The sequence below is a fragment of the Gavialis gangeticus genome, unplaced genomic scaffold (genome assembly GCF_001723915.1).
Source record: "Gavialis gangeticus isolate Ggan-Ray unplaced genomic scaffold, GavGan_comp1, whole genome shotgun sequence".
Classification (NCBI taxonomy): Eukaryota; Metazoa; Chordata; order Crocodylia; family Gavialidae; genus Gavialis; species Gavialis gangeticus.
Window position 1 is genome coordinate 15,115,154 of NW_017729029.1, and position 17,670 is coordinate 15,132,823.

General features: G+C 40.1%; 1 protein-coding gene across 2 annotated transcripts in view; it reads right to left on the bottom strand.

Annotated features, from left to right (window-relative positions):
- Positions 1-8,277: 8,277 nt before the first annotated feature.
- RBMX (RNA binding motif protein, X-linked) overlaps positions 8,278-17,670 on the bottom strand; it is a 16,075-nt gene continuing 6,682 nt past the window's right edge. The window contains exons 4-9 of one of the 2 annotated variants that reach the window (XM_019521334.1): positions 12,009-12,180; positions 10,667-10,786; positions 10,204-10,318; positions 9,982-10,107; positions 9,806-9,894; positions 8,278-9,287 (exon numbers count right to left, since the gene is read on the bottom strand). In XM_019521334.1, the coding sequence (XP_019376879.1) occupies positions 8,980-9,287; positions 9,806-9,894; positions 9,982-10,107; positions 10,204-10,318; positions 10,667-10,786; positions 12,009-12,180 (930 nt within the window). In that variant the 3' untranslated portion in view covers positions 8,278-8,979. Of the gene's footprint in view, positions 9,288-9,805; positions 9,910-9,981; positions 10,108-10,203; positions 10,319-10,666; positions 10,787-12,008; positions 12,181-17,670 lie in introns of both variants that reach the window. The other variant, XM_019521333.1, reaches the window with a different exon arrangement.

Here is a 17,670-nt window from a genome sequence, read left to right on the forward strand (position 1 = left end):
GGGGGGGGGGCTGGGAAGGGGGAACAAGGGGGTTTAAATTATAAATTAGTAAGCCAATAACAGTCTCTGAGCAGAATCAGCTTCCAAGTGGCAAGATCTGTTGCAGGCTTTTCATGTATATGCAATTTTCAAATTTGCAGCCAATTACAAGCTCCTTATAACATTCATGGACAACCTCTGTAGATAGACTTAAATTGTACAACTCTTTTGTTATTTCAAAGAAAAAAGGTATATCCATTGGGTTATTAAAAACAAATCTTTATTTTTGGTTTTGTAAATCCCTTTCTTCCTCCGGGTGCTGGTACTTCAAACGCATTAAAATTACAATGCCCTTTAATTTACCAAAAGAAATATTTGAATATGGAGACACCAACTGTCATAAATCAGCTTAAAAGGAAACACTGTAGTGCAACAAATATATTTGATAAAGGAAAAAGCTACTTACCTCCAATTCCGCATTTCTGAAAATTATTTTCCAACACAGGCTTTATATTTGAAGTTATAGATTTCAAAATACATAATGCTCCCCACCTCCCCCCACCCTTCAAATATTTAGGGCAAAAGCCCAAGGGGCATTTTCCATGGACACACTGAACCTTCCAAGAACTTTAAGATAAATGTCCAACAAACACAGGCAGACATGGTTCTTTGACTAAATATGGTATCCTTTATTAGGCCAACAAGTAGTTGGAAAAATTGTTTTTTGCAAACTTCTGGACACAAACACCTTTTTGTTTGTGCCCAAAATCTGGCAAAGAACAATTTTTCCAACTATTTTAGTTGGTCTAATAAAAGATTAACCAAATTCACCCAAAGACTCTTGTCTTCCTATGTCCTTAGACCAACACAGGTACAACCAACAACCCTTACAACATAAACACCAGCCATTTATTCAGTTATTGGGGGAAAAGCAGCCTAAATTTTGAAATTTTCTACTAGGTGTCAAAAACGCCAACACAACTAAGACCCATAACAGCCTTTTAATCTTCTGTATCTTAGTTGTGTGTAAAGGCTGCCTGAAAAAAGTAAAAGGTTTTTCAAGTAACTAGGAAATCAGGTATCAACTGGACAGGTTTTAGGAAGCATGGCCCCACTGAGGTGCCTCAAATAGGCTGCCTAAGCTTTATAAATACCACCTTTTGGCAGAACCCAAAAAGGCAGAAACCCATGGTTGTCAGCTGGCATTAAGATTTGGGCACAGTGCAACTATTTTTACTTGGTTCTGCATAGATGCTTTTACCACTGTTAGAGCCAGGCTAACTGATTTTACTACTTGGGTATTAACTGGAAGTTAAGGAATGCACTCTATATATGAAATAATTTGTGAATTCTGGGGGTGTAGGCCAAAACACCAACCATCATGAAATACTAAACCCTAGACATTGCAAAGCTTTATCTACTACTAACTTCCAAGATTGCATTATGTTCATTAGACTAATAACATTACAAGCCCAAACCTGAAGTCAGGACCTGAAGTCAACAAATATTCTGAGAGTTGTTTTCCTTTAACATATTGATCAAGTCCACAACCCACATATACTATAGAAAAATCAGATTTAAAATTCTTCATACTTGAGCAGCATGCATCATCGGGATGCAGAACTTCAAAGACCCAGAGGCCATTGTTCTTTTAGCATTATAGAAGGCCACCTCGCCAATTTACACTATGTTCAAAATGGAAATGGCAAATTTGCAATGCATTTAAGCACTGTAGAATAGTCAGGGGAAGCTGGAGGCTTTAGAAAGTATAATTAGGGTAACAGATGTATGGGAGAATGAGTATGAAGGATTAAAAAACAGGAGATGGAGGCTTTTGCTGAACTAGTTAAAAGTTGATGGCTTTGATAAGTTAAGATTTGGTGTTTGCCACCTGCTAGACATGGATGCAGCACGTTACCCCCATCAACTGCTTCAAGTTGGTTGCAGATTCATGAAACTATTCATGTCTTCAACATTTTTGTATCCACTGCAGTTACGCTTTTCTTTTTAAAGAAAGCTTTAGTAACATATCAAAGGCTTAATTCTACATCCAACAAGTGGCAGAATAGGACTCTAGGAGTACATGCATATTATAATGGAATTAGCAGAATAACGCTTAGAGAAAGACTGTTCCAAGCCCCCTTACACTGAAAGCTAACTCCACATTTAAATCTGAAAGTTGTAAAGACAGACAAGGATTATGCTGCTGCTTTTTATCCTACTCAGTACCGTCTGCCTTCTATTGCAGGCAGGTGTTATGTATTCTTTAAGTCCTCCTGTTTCTGAATCAGTATGACCATTTTGGTAACGTGTACTTTTTTTTTTTTTTTTTTAAATCAGCATTTTCTTTATACCAATATAAACTATTACTAGCTGTCCCAGTTCCTTCCTTAAAAATGTCGGGGGGAAGAATGCAGCTTCACTCCCTGTTATGCATCTGAGGCTGAGGTAGGAGCATGAGTATAAAACAGAAGATCAAGTAATAATTAGATGGCCATAGGTTGTGGCAGTGGTATACAACTATATTTTTTCCTGTAAACTCTGAATACCACAATCCATGGTGGGGGAAAGGCAGCAGACACCAATACATTTTCAATCCTCTGTCTGCCTGTTTTAGCCTGAGGATAAGCCAAAACTTCAGTCACTCATACACTGAAGCTTAGTTACCAGCCATGTCATTGTCTCTTCCCCGCAGTCTAATATTAATCATGGCTGAAAAGTACACCCACCAAATAGAACAGAGTACTGTGTATAAAATACTGGTGCTTGAAAAGTTAATGACACTGACATACTGGGATAAACATGGCATAACATGCTAGAGTACAAATTAAGTAAAGCCTAGAGATGCATCCAGAGAAAAGACAACTATGTTGTACAGGAACTTGTGCATCTCAACCTATAAACGCTTGAAGGCAATTTTGAAGTGTACCAGCTAGTACAAGGACATTAACTATTCCAAGGTTAGAACTAGAGATCCACCTGCAAAAGTATAGTGAGCATTGCGCCTCCAGCTCAAAAATAAAAAAAATACAAGCAGAAATCTAGCCTTGTTCTGCCACTTTAAAGCTAATTTTAGAGAACTGTCACCATAACTCAGACCATGCTGTGCTGCACAGTATACACCTATTGCTTCCAGCCTTCCTCACAAGCTGTAAAATTGCCTAGTCAAGCTACAGAATTGCCTTTTTATATTAGCCAACATTAAACTGCTTCCCCAGTGTTTTAGTTTGCTAAAATTGCTAACTGTTTTTGCTTAATTTTATTTATCGAAACCTTTTCAATCCAAAGAAATTGGTGCGCGTGCTATTAACAGTGGGATGGAAATATTTGTTCTACTGCAGAAACAAAAGTAGGTCCTGACCTTACTATGGAAGCCAGTCACTCACACTTCCACTGTTCAAGCTTCCTCAGAAATGCCCATCAGTAATCTTTGGGGCATAAATACCCAAAACTCAAGAATTACTAGTTAAAACCTCCTTCACCCTAACTAACAGTAACTTCTGAATGCACTGAACATTGTGATCAAGACCACTTTCAGAAATTTAAAATTGTTAGCTGCAAGTAGGTATTCTCGATTTTCCAACATGTATCCCTTGTTCCATCGCTTTCTTCCAGTCACCCTGTAACTGAGGAAAAGCAGCATGTTAAACAGCATCACAAGATTAGCCACATAATTCAGCCTTAGATAGCTCCATCCCAATAACTATCCCATTTAGACATTGGCGTAACTTTAGGCTGAAAGCTCTCAAGCAGCCTGCTCACTGCACCGGTACAGGCTGGGAACTGAGTAGCTAAGCAGCAGCTCTCAGGCAAGGACCCGGGAAGAAGCTGAATAAGAGCCAACAGTGTGGCCTTCTTGTGAAGAATGCTAATTGCATACTGGGCTGCAGTAGGAGCGCTGCCAGACAGAGGAACGTGATTCTCTCTCTCTGGCGCTGGTGAGGCCACATCTGGAGTCCTGTGTCCAGTTCTGTAGACAGCCCACTACAGAAAGTATGTGCACAAACTCGAGAAACTCCAGCAGAGGGCAATGAAAATGGTTGGGGGACATGACTTGTGAGGAGAGGCTGAAGGAGCTGGGCTTATTTAGTCTGAGGGGGGGATTTAAAAGCAGCCTTAAACTCCTTGCAGGGTGGTTCCAAAAGAGGAATCTCTTGGAACACCACTGTTCTCAGGGGTGGCAGATGAGAGAACAAGGAGCAATGGGCTCAAGTTGCAGCAAGGGAAGTTGAGGTTAGATGGTAGGAAAACCTCACTAGAAGGGCAGTAAGGCACTGGAACAGGCTACCCCAAGAGATTGTGGAAGCTCCATCCTTGGAGGCTTTTGAAGACCCTACTACACAAAGCCTTGGCTGGGATCATCTAGTTGGGGCTGGTCCTGCTTTGTGCAGCGGGTTGGACCAGATGACCTAAAGTCCCTTGCAGCCCAAATTTTTTTATGACTCTAGAGATGTAGTACTGCTCTAAACCACTAATCACAAGCTAATCTGGAAAGCTAGCACTAGCTATGCCACAGATCTAAGGCAGCAGTGACCTTCTGCCATAATAAAAATCAACCACTGCTCTGAGACCTACTTGAATTGGCAATTCTTTCTACTGTGGACACTGCTTCACTTTTATAGTGTTACTCTGTTCACCAAAAAACAGCCTGCATCTAGACTTCCCTGGCAAGGAGGGCTTCCAGAAATGCTTTAGTGTAAAGTCTTGTGTAATTACATATATTGGGGGCTGGACTTGATCTTGTGAGGTCCCTTCCAGCCCCTTATATCTATGAAATATTTAAGTAATATGTAGATATACTAAAAAAGGACAGCTATTGCTCGACTATTGCAATGAAAGCTATTTCAACCAGAAGCAAATGGCAAGTACTACTTGTTCCCCCCACACCTTTGAGTTAAAGCACAGTTAGTCTTTCTTTGCAGGACGTTATTCAAGTTCTGTCTACCATTTCATCCCTTAACACAGCTGTTTTTGCAGGCAAGTGTCTGGAATATGTTAAATACATGCAAGCAGGATTGTGTGCATGCAGTTTGTTAGAGGCAAGCATACCATGCCACAGTACAGAAGAACTGGCCAATGACAACAAAATCCAGGAATGATGAGCCTAGGAGGAAGATTTAGTTCTTCCAAAAAGGTTTTATATTTCTTTTATTGCCAGTAAGGAGAAAATTGTTCACTGTGATAACTACAATTTGCCAGAGCTTAATTTGTATAGCTGGAGAAATGGATCTTTTAGGCTAGTGATCCGCATTAAAGCGGTGTTAGCAAGTTGCCATGGCAAAAGACAAGTAAAGCACGTGGAGCATCCTTGCGTCTTTAAAGGCAATTTTCACATTCTTTGTTTTGAGGATCCATGACTGGGCCAGCCTTTAGCTCACTAAGTTTAAGACTAGAGGAGGTGAAGCCTATGATCTCATTTCTAGACTTTCCCTTATCTCCAAACACACAGAGTATTAGAGGAGAAAAAAAATACCCATTTAACAACCAGCAGCTACATAACCAGGTTAACAGTCTGTTTGCCCACTGAGTTCTGAATTAGTGCCATGAAGCCATTCTTCTGCTTCGCAGCAAGAACTAGATTTGGTCCCCAAACTAAGCTTTAAAGACTGAAGATACTGCACAGTAGGTAAATCAAGTAATACCTTCCAATGGCTGAGGCAAGTATATATATTTTAAATAAGAAAACCAAGCCCAGTGTCACAGAAAACACTTGGCAATACTATAAATAACATCAAATCCCCTCATTTCACAGATGGTGTCATACGCTATCCTGATAAAGTTATGGATGTTTAATGCTGGTATTAAGAAGAGCATTATAAAGAATAAATTCAGTTTTTAAACGCAAGTTACTTAGAAAACATGTTTTTTTTTTCTTTTTCTCATCTGACAAGGTAATAGTTTGTTACTCCTGGTATGCTGCCCAAACAAGTAGTTGGACAGTAGGTATTATGTTCCTGCACTAGTGTTCCTCAAGTAAAAGCCAATGCTCTTAGTACATCAAGCATAGTGTTTTTCCCCTCCCCCACTGCATCAAGGCTAGAGGCCAAGTCTGAGTATTAAACACAAGTTCCAAAGTTTTAACAAAATATTTTGATAAAGATGCAAGTATTTTTGCATGTTCTTTGGTGCACACTTGTACTTGACAACAGCCTCAATCTTTCTTTGAAGTACCATGTTGAAGAACAAGCTGCGAGTTATTACATTCTAAATGAAACCAAGTTAGAAACTGTTGTCCTATTGAGTGATGAGAAGAATTATTGCATAAGTATTACTGAAGTTATTTCAGTGTAATTTTTTCTATATAGTCTCACTTTTCAGATAAAGTTCCTTCACATTTTCTACAGGTATTAAGATTCCCCAGTCATTCAAGTTTAATTGACAGAAGTTAAATTGAAATGTTTAAACTACAAAAACATAGCCTGCAAAATGGACTAATTCCAGCAGTCTAGTTTTTGCTCAGTCCCCAGTAAAGAGAATGTGCCAGTGTCAAAAAGGGCAAGTTTGGTTAAGCTAAATAAGGAAATGGTCTACAGAGCTCAGGCATTTCCCTCCCAATTTCTTCTAGGCCTAAGGATTAGGCCAAAAGCCTCAGCTAAAGCAATGTGTGTACAAGAACAACCCCCCCCCCAAAACAGAACTCCCCTCCCCCACCAGACAACCACCACCTCAGCCCACCTCTCCCCCCAACACCACATTTTTAAATACCATGGCCATTTGATCTGATGAAAGAGTAGCATTAGTTAAATGAGTACATTAAAGTTCCAAGTCAGTGAAGATGCTTAATTTAAGCTTACTTTGGTTTAGCCAATTTAAACCCCAATTTGTGTGCCCACATTCTGACTGGCACCAGCTTTAGATATACTAGTGCAACTGATGTAAACGATGCTTCAGTGTACAGGTATGGGCCAGGTCCCTCTTGGCTACGTGTGAAGTCACTAAGTAGACCAAAACAAAAGCAAACTAGAAAACTGCACATAAGACATCTTGCCCTCAGTTACGAGGCTACTATGCAATTTACCTTCTGTATTGCTACAGGTGTTCATGCTTCTGCCATCAGTGCAGACGGATTGGTATTATATGCCAGACTGTACCTCCTGCACTAGTCATCCTGCAAGTAAGATGGGACAAATTGAGAGCAGATTCAACTGAAAAGTAATTATCCAACCTATAAAACTGCCCATCCCAGAAAAATTCATGAACTTTAAGTTGGCAGAATAATCTCTTTCAAAGCTCTATTATTTCTCTTTCAGTGGTGGAAGATTCACTGGGTTGGAATGAACTGGAATGGCTTAGTGATAGGTTGCATGGCTTATGGATTCTCATTCTTTTCCAATGGTGCACTGCCATGTTAAATCCATAAGTTGAATGACAAATTTATTGAGGACTACAGTAGTACAAGGATTGTTTTTAGTTGGAGGTCTTCGAGTCTATTATATTCAAGAGCATCTTTTGAACTTCATGGCTTCACCTGAGTCATGACAACTTGCCACAGGTTTTGCCACTTGTATTATTTCCCTATTATGCAGTGTCACAAAACTAAAATAAAGGTGAGGCATCCAACTAAACGTCAAGTTTGCAATGGCTTTCTTGAAAATCCCCAATAGTCGAGCTGATAAGATTTGTCAATCTAAGCCAACTCGCTCCTGATTTCACCAGGATTCTAATTGGTTTAAAAAAAATAAATAAAAAAAAGTCTAGCATAAGCAGCCTGTTTGAGTGTCTTCAATGAAATGCACTGGGCATAAAATACCCCCTCCCAACCCTACCTGTTCATTTTTCTACAATGAGCTGCATTCTTAATATGTCTGTATTTTTGTAATTGGTGCCATACATGCTTTTTATCCGAGATAAGAAGAATGTTGAATCTGAAAGACTTCTAATACTATCCAGCATTGCTTTTTCAGGTTTTTTTTAAATCTAGAAAGCACTTCCATTGCCAGGATGTACAGCATGTCTTACTGTACAAAGAGGAAGGTACTTTGGTTCAATTTTGACTTAGACTGAAAAACTTGTTTGCTTTGCTTACCATCTTTGCTGTTGCACAGGCATTTGATGCTTTAAATCTGTTGTGGAATGCTGAAAGATTCACTTGTTTTTATGAAGCCTTTGAGAAGTTGGAGAGAAAGACTTCTTTGCTTATCTTATTTTCTCCATTTGCCTTTGGAATCAAAGATGTTCCTTTAAAAGTGAGACACTACAGAGTTGCAAAAATTTGAAACAGTAAGAGCAAGCATCGGTTTGCAGCTTCTTTGATGGAACTGGTCAACCCTTTTATTTATTTAATACAGCATTCGGTAGTTGACTTATTACATGTAAATTGTTTATTTTGGGGGGGAGGTCATTCCAAACTCCCAGTGTAACAGTAGGAAGGCAGAGTACAGTCAGCATTATCCATTTGCTGTTTTAGTGACTGAATGAATTCCTGAATTTCTCTTTATACAAGTATCTGAAGAATTTTGTACAGGGAATACCATGTGGATTTCAGACTCTAGAGAGGAACTGAAGGAGTTCAGATCCTGGAAACTGAAATTTTAGTGCAGCACATCCCCACCACCCTCCATACCACAAGTAACTAATTTGTTTGGAATGCGAGTTTGAATGTGTAGAATGATCCAGCTCCATTTTAGATGGCTAGATGTGTGGAAGATCTTAAACTGCTTGTTCCATTCATGAGGAAAATCAGATGAAAGTATGGCATTTCAGGGTAACTTTTACTTCGAAAATTACAACACTAGTACACAGCTCAAGTTTTATACATTTAACATCTGCGTTTTGAAAGAAATGGTAACAATTTTGAAATGAAATTAAACATTGTTTTAACTTTTCTTCACAAAAGCATAAGTCATGGAGGGGAACTTAACAGGCAACAATAAAAAAGGTAAAAACAACTTTTCCTTTCAGTAGTCCTCTGGTAGTAAAGATTGAACAACTTCCACTTTTCATGTGTTTTTTTGAAAAGTAATCTGTTTTGGTCCAAAAGTGTGATTTTTTTTTTTTTTTTTAATATCTGCTTCTGCCTCCACCTCTATCAGAACGGCTTCCACCACGGCCACCACCTCTGGGTGCTCCGCGGCTTGAACTACTGTATGAATCTCGTGGAGGAGGATAACCCCTTTCCATGGAAGGGGGAAGACCTCTGTCTTGTCTTCCAACGCGATCACGGCCACTTGAGTAGACGTCACTTCTGCTGCTTGAGTAACTTTCTCGACTTCCATATCCATCTCGTGTGCTGCCGTAATCATCATACCGACTGCTTCCACCATAAGATGGCGGGGGCCCTCGTGCAGGTGGAGCACTACGTGAGTTACCTGCAGGGTCAATGGTCAGGTAATATGGCAACACTTAAGTTATATATAACAATTTAAAATCTGAATGTACAGAATTGCTGTATCAAAGTTTACTGTTACTCTTTTGTATGAATTGAGAAGTTCTTAATATAATCTGCCATGTGGGAAACTTATAGTAGGGGTTGCATATCAGGTAGTGAATGACTAAGAATTGTTTGAAAGGACTGAAGACGGTGTTTATTTCAGGCAGGTTCTTTTTGGGGATATTCCAGAACAGCTTGTTATTTTAGAGAAGACAACTCAGCCATATTTTCCAGAGATGGGTGCAATTCTGAACTGTAGACTCTGCTTCGTTAGGATATAGTAATCATTTGATCATCTTGTTAAATGAACTAAAAAATTGCTATTTCACTGTTGGGGGTGGGGGAGGAAAAAAAAAGTGTGCAATTCCCACTTAAATGCAAGCAGTCTAGTAAAGTTAATCGGGTTCATGACTCCCATACAGACTCCATTACATTATCCCCAAAATGGGTCCTTACCATAACTCTCATACGAATCTCTGTAGGAGCCTCCGCTTGGGTGATCCGAGTAGTCTCTGTCCCGTCCACCACCGTATCCGTCACGGTCACTATAGGAGGAAAAACTGCTGAGACTTAGTACAAATCAGCATTGTGACAATGATTTTAAAGTGACAGAAAAATTTAATGCTAGGTACCTGTATCCTCTAGAGGGGTACTCATCACGTGAGCTGGAATGACCATAATCACGATACGCATAATCTCGTGGAGGAGGGGCATAATCTCTTGTATCCCTGGAACTTGGATAATCTCTACTTGAGTAACTAGAAAAAGGAAGTTACAATAACTTATCAACATCAGAGATTGAGTGCTTTACCCTCTGCCAGACTAAAGTTTTAGCTATATTGCATTAGTTTTACCTGTCCTTGGTACTATAACCATCATCTCTTGGTGACATGTAGACATCTCTTCGTGATGGCATTGGCTCTCTCCGGGGAGGACCACCATAGCTGTCTCTCCCACGTGATACAGGAGCTTTAAGAGAGTCAAGTTACAGATCAAATGAGTGAACATGGAAGTCAGCAGCTGTACTGCATATTCCACAGGGCAACTAGCTGGAAATTCAAAGTTACTTAGGATACGAACTCCACTAATCAGTCACTACAAGGCCATTTTATGGCTGCCAGTTAACTCCAGGAACAGTAGTGGATGAGCAGTTGTGACACTTGCTCATCTGAACAAAAATTGCTGTGATACAAGTGAACCCTTCACAGCAATAGGCAATATTATTTAACTGAGTATTACAGTCCAGCTACTGCAGAAGTAGGATGTCAGAATAAATTGAGTAAAGCAGCCAGCACACTGAACTGTCCTTTTCCTTACCTCTGCCTCCCATTCCACTACTGCTACGCACTGGACCTGAAGGGGCCGATCTTTTTGGTGGAGGCCCCCCACTTCGGGGAGGTGGACCTCTCTTCATTGGAAGTGGTCCTCTGGAAGACCCTTTAATAAAGCAAAGCAAACTGTCATTCAGGCGAAGAAAATAAATTTAAAAATGTTAGTACCACTAGAGTTTCATCGGCTACAATCCAAGGTGACTGATCAGACAGCAGTAAGTCAGCATGAAGTTAGAGAACCAGTTTGTAGGGGGACTCAAATGACTGGATTACTGGAAACACTTTGACTGCACGTAGGGTATTAAGAACAAGTCCCAGAGTTGTTCCATCTGCATCAGTCACATCTACAGGCCCAAGGTGAGACTACAAATTGAGCTACGTTTCATACATATTATGAGCACTCCTGTCATAAAGAGGTTCCCATTTAAGACAGACTAAAAATAAAGAGCACAGAAAAAGGAAGCCTAATGAAAGCCAAATCAACTGCTTAAAATTAGATAAATCAAGCAAGTTCACAGTTCTTAAGTGCTGAAGCCATTTGGGAAGATGCATCAGAGTAGCCTGAAAGCAGATCCAACTGACCCATATACCAAAGGTCGTGTATAGCAAACTTCACAGGCCCTGCAGAAATGGCATCCTCAAACAGTTCCCAGCTCGTTGGTATTAGATGTAGTCACACTTCAGATAAAGTATGCCTTATTTGTTGTGTTAAAAAGGGCACCTTAGTGTGTAAGAAAACAGTACCCAGATAAATACCAACACAAAAAGTGTACTTCTATAACATTTTTTACAACTGCCAAAACATTGTACAAAAAAAGTTTCTCTTCTTAAAGTGCTGTATTTAAAAAAACCAAACAAACAAAAAAAACCCCAACACCAACCAATGCTAGGGCTTAGTTGGTAAACAGTCTCGATCCTCAAATGGATCATTCTTTTCAAGTCAGCAGGGATTCATTTGTGAGCTTAAAACTGGATAATAATGCAAGAATCATTTCTCCCCCCAGCTTCAAGAACCACTTTTTCCATCGTGTAACAGAAAGCTTCCTTCCTTATTTGCAGGGCAGGAATTTTGCTTTCCTTTTATAACCAAGAGTCAAGTGGAGTGATAGATGTAGAAATAAGTCTTCATTTGGGGAAAGTATGTCTTAAAAAGACTTTAAAATTATTAAAATTTGACTCAACTGCAGAGGGCATATTTTCAACGGTTTTAGTAAAAAAAAAAAGCAAGTGCTCTATTCAGTAGTTTGATTTCCCAGTATGATATTGCCATCTTCCAACGATTGTCTTGTATGGTGTCCAAGTAGATCATTAGATCTGTAAATACATACCCAAATGACTTCCCCTTGAAGGTGGCCCTCTTGCTCCACTTCCGCCTCTTCCACCTCTAAGGCCCCTGGGAGGACCTCTGCTTCTTGGAGGAGGTGGCGGCCCACGTCTACCACCACTTTCAAAGGATGGCTTGGTTGCTTGTTCCACTTTAATTGCTTTCCCATCTAATGACTAAAAGAAGAAGCTGCTTTACTCAGTGCCCGTAGTCGTGTTTTGATTTCTTAGAAAAACAGCCCCTCTTCACCATTATTACTGGGCTCGTGTTATGAATTAAGAGCAATTCTAGAATAGATGCGAGTCTTCATTATTATTAGTCACTCTAAAACAGGTCCCCGTGTACTCATCAGCAAGTTGAGCCTAAGGTTCTATGGGGCTTTGTTCCTGTGGTATTTCAGCAGCAGCAGAAAAAAAATGGAGGGATTTCCCCCCCACAAGTAAAAAGCCCCCATATTATCCATTCTATAATGTGAACACCGCTTATTATGCTCTCCAATTTCAGTATTTCAATACTGATTTTGTCCCAAACCATAACTGCACCTGGAGTTGCAAGAGGCAGGCTGAACGTTTGGTTAGCTGGTGGGAAAGACAATTTATCAGATCTGCTTGATGCTCTGCAAGATGATGAGCAGTGGAATATTAAAAGATGACATGAAAATTAAAGGCAAATTCAGAGAAATAAAATGATGCAATTCACATTTCTGTGCTACTGGTCCAAACAGCCTACTCAAGGCAACACTACATTTTCTCTTGAAAATAAAGTCCAGCCCTAACCAGTTTTCATTTTGAAGCCTTTCTAGAGCATATTTCTGCAGGCATGCTCAGTGTCTACAAAGTCTCACGTGAGGCAGAATGGTGGATGTATTTGGAAACTCAAACCAGCAAAGTCCTATATAGCAGCTTTGCTGCTGCTCTTTCACATGCTGTATTGGCTCTTATTAAGAGCTGTAGAACTGGAGTGATCAGTAAATGCTTAGAAGAATTTCTGTCAGTCTAAGACAACAAATCTTCCATAAAGTCTGTAATTTAGTTTTCTGCACATTCATCCAGATAAGAATTCAAGACCTTGCTTTTATTTGCAGTTAGGCAAGAGATCATATACAATTTATTAGTGACTGCAGAAGGTCGAAGACTACTGTACATTCTGCCTTCCCGCTAACATTGGATATTAATTTGCGGCAGTTTTGTTGGAATGCAACACCACCTCTCTCTTACTGTTAAGCTTTGGTGCTTTCAAAGAATGATAGCTCTCTGCAATAGTACAGGAGCTCTGCTACTACATGTATTTGTTCAGAAAATTCCTTTTCAGTGTTATCCAGAGCCAAGAATCCAACATTCAGCGGTACACAAAACTGTTGGAGTTGAAGACAAACATAAGCACAGGCAAAATTAAGGCAGACTACTATCCTTTTATACTACCACCTAGGTTTACTGAGACAAGGGCACCAGTAATTCCTTAATAGTTTATTGGGGGCAAGCACTAAAATAGGAACAGATGGTCTGGCAGCAGCAAGCTTCACCCTAGTGGCTGCAGCTGCCTCCACCTTACCCTGTGACTCACAGGAAATAGTTTTTTTGGTTTTTTTAATCCTGATTCTAGAACATGTCGACTACCCAAAAGGGAGCCAAACTCCCCTCCTCCCCCAGTTTCTCCTGACACTACATTCAAAACCACTAGGATGAAAAGCAAATTCCTGTGCTCATCTTTACTACATAGTAGGAGAAAAAAAAAGCCAGTTTATCTTGCTTTTTTTGCTCTACTGGCGAGTCTGGTTCACCTATGCAGAAGATAAACTTCTTCTGGCACAGGGCTTCAAATCTATGACCAGGCAGTAAGGCTCAGAAGAACTCCTCCAAAAGCCTGAAAAAGTTTATCAGCCACTGCTGACTATGACAAGAAATTTGCAGAAAGGTAGAGGGAAAAAAAAAAAAGCCAAGATGTAGATTCTGACACTGACTGCATTCCTCTAGCAGCTAGCTTCAAATAGAAAAGCAGGCATCTTACAGTGCTCTTAAGCTGCTGAAGCTGTTTTTTGTGGCAAGATATACCAAATGAACCAGGGTGATCACCAAAGAGGTCCCACAATTATATAGCTTAGAATATTAAGTTTCAAATACCATTTTCTTATTCATCTTCTCCCTAATCCATTGAGATGTTATAATGGAAAGAAGCCAGCAAGAACCAATAAAATCCAAGGAATCACACACTTGGCTGTTTAATACTGATCAGCAAGATTTCTCATCCCTTGTCTGGCCCAAGATAGGATAGTGGATGTTAAATGTTTTCATCTGGCTGGAGGAGGTCCAACTTTTATTGTAAGCTCTGCTGGGCAGGTAGTCTGTGTTGCTTCTTGCAGCTCCTACACTACAGGTGCAGCCTCTAGATGCTACAAGAAAATTATCAGAGCCAACATGATGAAGGCCCAAGCACCAAACTACAGTTATTTCTGCAACCTCAAATTCCCAAGACTGGGAACAATTAGCCAATAAGGAAACAGTATAGCTGTTGAATCTGCCTTCGGCTCAGAAGTCTCCATTTAGTTGCAAGAATTAGTTCAGTACTCCTACTTCAGCTGTCAGTGCAGTCCCATTACTGGCAAGGTGGCAGGCAACAGGGCAACGGTTTCTGACAACCTGAAAGCGAGCAACTTGGCTGATTAACATCATAGGGCTTGAGGTCATCCAACATCCTGCAGTTCTTGAACCTGGTTTCCCCAAGTGTTTCACTGATGGTCTCATTTCCTGGCTCAGACTGATGGCATCTCCAATGGCTGGTACCAATGGAAGGTCACATCAGGTGGTTTTTATAAAAGGAGTATAGCTTCTGGCAGAATTATAAATATTCCCAAGACACTCACAGTTCCAACCACTAATACAAGTTTAGACTGATTTAACAGTGCACATGTGTCTTTACAAGGTAAGGCTTTCCTTACGAAGTTGAGACTATTTTCCAAAAAGTTTCCTCTTGTGGCATTTTTTTTCTGCAGGGCTAGGGACCAAACTGGCTATATGTTACATGCAGCAATTCTTCCAAGTCTTTAACACAAGTAGTTCAAGCTTGCACATCCAACCCCATGAGCTACTTCAAAAGATAAAAGAAAACTGATTTGCCAGTTGTTCAGAAAACTCTGTGTTATATGAAGGCCAAGAATTTATTGTCTCTGAGGATAAAGTACTTCACTGAGGTAATCTGCAATATTTACGAATCTCTTCTGTACTTCCGTTCTTGTTATGAGCCACTTTTGTTCCAAGCAAGGTCTCATGTGAAAGCGCTCTTGAAAAACTTGTAGGAAAAAGAAAGCATGGAACTAGATGTAGAGATTTGTGATCTCTTTCACCTGACAGTGTGGAAATGAGATCTTTGCTCTAAAGGGCAGACATTAGTTACATTTACAAGGCAAAATAAATTCTCCAGTCAAAAAGTGTCATCCAGTAGTCTGTTTTCTTCTCAAGAGGTCTTAGGAGCAGATTAAAAAAGGACCAGAAACTCAGTCTCTAGAAGAGGAATAAAAACCCCATTTCCTTGGGTAAGAGGGAGGGTTCAACAACCAACTCAAAGTAGATTTGTTCCTTAGATGAAAGAGGATTTGCTTTATTCTTCCAAATTTTGTCAGTCTTGCATCCCAGGATCCTAGGCCCTGGTTTAAGTTGCCGCTTCCCACAGAAGATTCCTGCTTCTGTGGTTTGGAAGGCAATGAACTGAAGACTTCACAATAGGTTCCAACCTGAAGACAGATGCCAGACTTTGTGCTAGTAGAAAGCTCCAAACAACACATATGCCTTTTCTACAGCAACAGGGGAATGGCACACATGGACATCAAAACAGGCGCCGTCTCAGAAGCATCAACAGCAAGTTTGCCCAAGTGACTCTAAAAAGATGTGGAGGAGCATAGGATATACCACTATGTCCACCTTTTTTCCTTTGGAGTCTGGATAACCCACAACCAACCCAGAATCAGTTTAAAAGGGAAGGTAACCTGATCCACATTTGACCTGTACAGGGGCCCCAAAAAATAAACAAGCTACTAAAACCTTCTCTCATTACTGCTGATTTTATGCCAAACCAATATTCTGCAAGCAGGGATGTTCATGCCACACAGATGCAGTTTGTCACAAAACAAAGAGCCCCTGCTCCGCCCCCCTCCCCAAGTCATCCCACAACAGAAGCTACCCTTTATAGCCTCAGTTCTGAATACCTGGTACCACAGGCTGTTTAAGCTCAGCAACACAAATCAAAAGCTTCTATTTTAGCTGTTTTGGAGCTCAGGATTTTATCCCAAAACCTCAACAAGCAGAAGCCACCCTAAACAGATATGCTCCTATGAACTGGTCTATTTTAGCTATCATAGGGGCATGATTTCTAAACAAATTTCAAGCATGACCAAATGCAGACTATCACAAGACAGGAACAAGCAGTAATTTGTTTTCAAAGATCTAGTTTTAGGCAGCTGTACTCAACACACATTTCATAGAGATTAGTGACCAACTCCAATCAATCACTAATCCCTGGTGCCTTTAGTTCCTACAAATAATCATGCAATTGTGTCCTAGTTTAAATGGAGTTTAAGGCTACTTTGAGCCATGATATGCAATTCTCAGGATTGCAAGAGACTGAATAGTTTACAGTACATTCTCATGCAAGAGACATCCCTAAGGAACATAGAAGAGATTGCCTCACTGCCATTCATTCCAACACTGTTACATCAGAGGCGGCACTGTTATATAGTAGTTCATAATGATTAAGAGTGCATGCATGCACGTACAATTCTGGAGAGCCAAGCTACTGCTATTAGAATTTAAGTTTAAAGGGCAAAAAATAAAGAAATAGGCCAGATATTTTAACTAACATTTCTTTTCCTTTTAAAACAACTACTATTATGTACTCTGCTCAAGACTTGGGGCTACTTGCTATACTTTAGTTACTACAATGTAAAGCACTTTAACCATATTTCAACATATGAAATGCAGAAACAATGCATCAGCAGAGAATCCTGTAAAGTCTGACAAGGGGCATTAAGAGAGACTGAGGAGCCCCACCAGTTACATTCCAGTGGACACACCTCCGAGAAAGGCCAAGGCCTGCATTTCAACACAAAACTTGCCCAGATGTGCAGGCACTGAAAACCGTGGGGCTAATTACAATGGTAAATAGATCAACTTCTCAATCCAAACCTGGCTGGAAACAAGCCCTTGATCCAAGAGTCAGTGGCCAGGTATGCCAGCATTCATTTCAATCAAAGCCTTTTCTTCTAGTAATGGTTTAAAAACAACAGAATTAAATCAAAAGTTCTCTACATATTGCTGAGATTAGGCCATTCAAAATTCTCCTCTTTATCAGAGCTGCCAAGTCATGCTGGCTTTTCATGCCTCAACAGTTTGGTAACTGACAAATTTGTGAAGATATTTCTAAACAGATAAAATACCTCTCAGCTTCCAAGTATGGAAGAAATTAGCAAGACATATTAAGATCAGAAAACCGCTGGGGGGGGGGGGTTGGGTTTTGTATGTGATCACAAAACACTGGCATCTCTCCCACTAAGGGATCATCAGCATCAGACCTATTCAATGAAAGTCACATCTGTGAATGTGGTTTAATTAGTGAGTTGAGTTATGTGACTTTTTTTTTTTTTTTGCTTTACCAGAAAAGCAAAAGGAATGGTATGG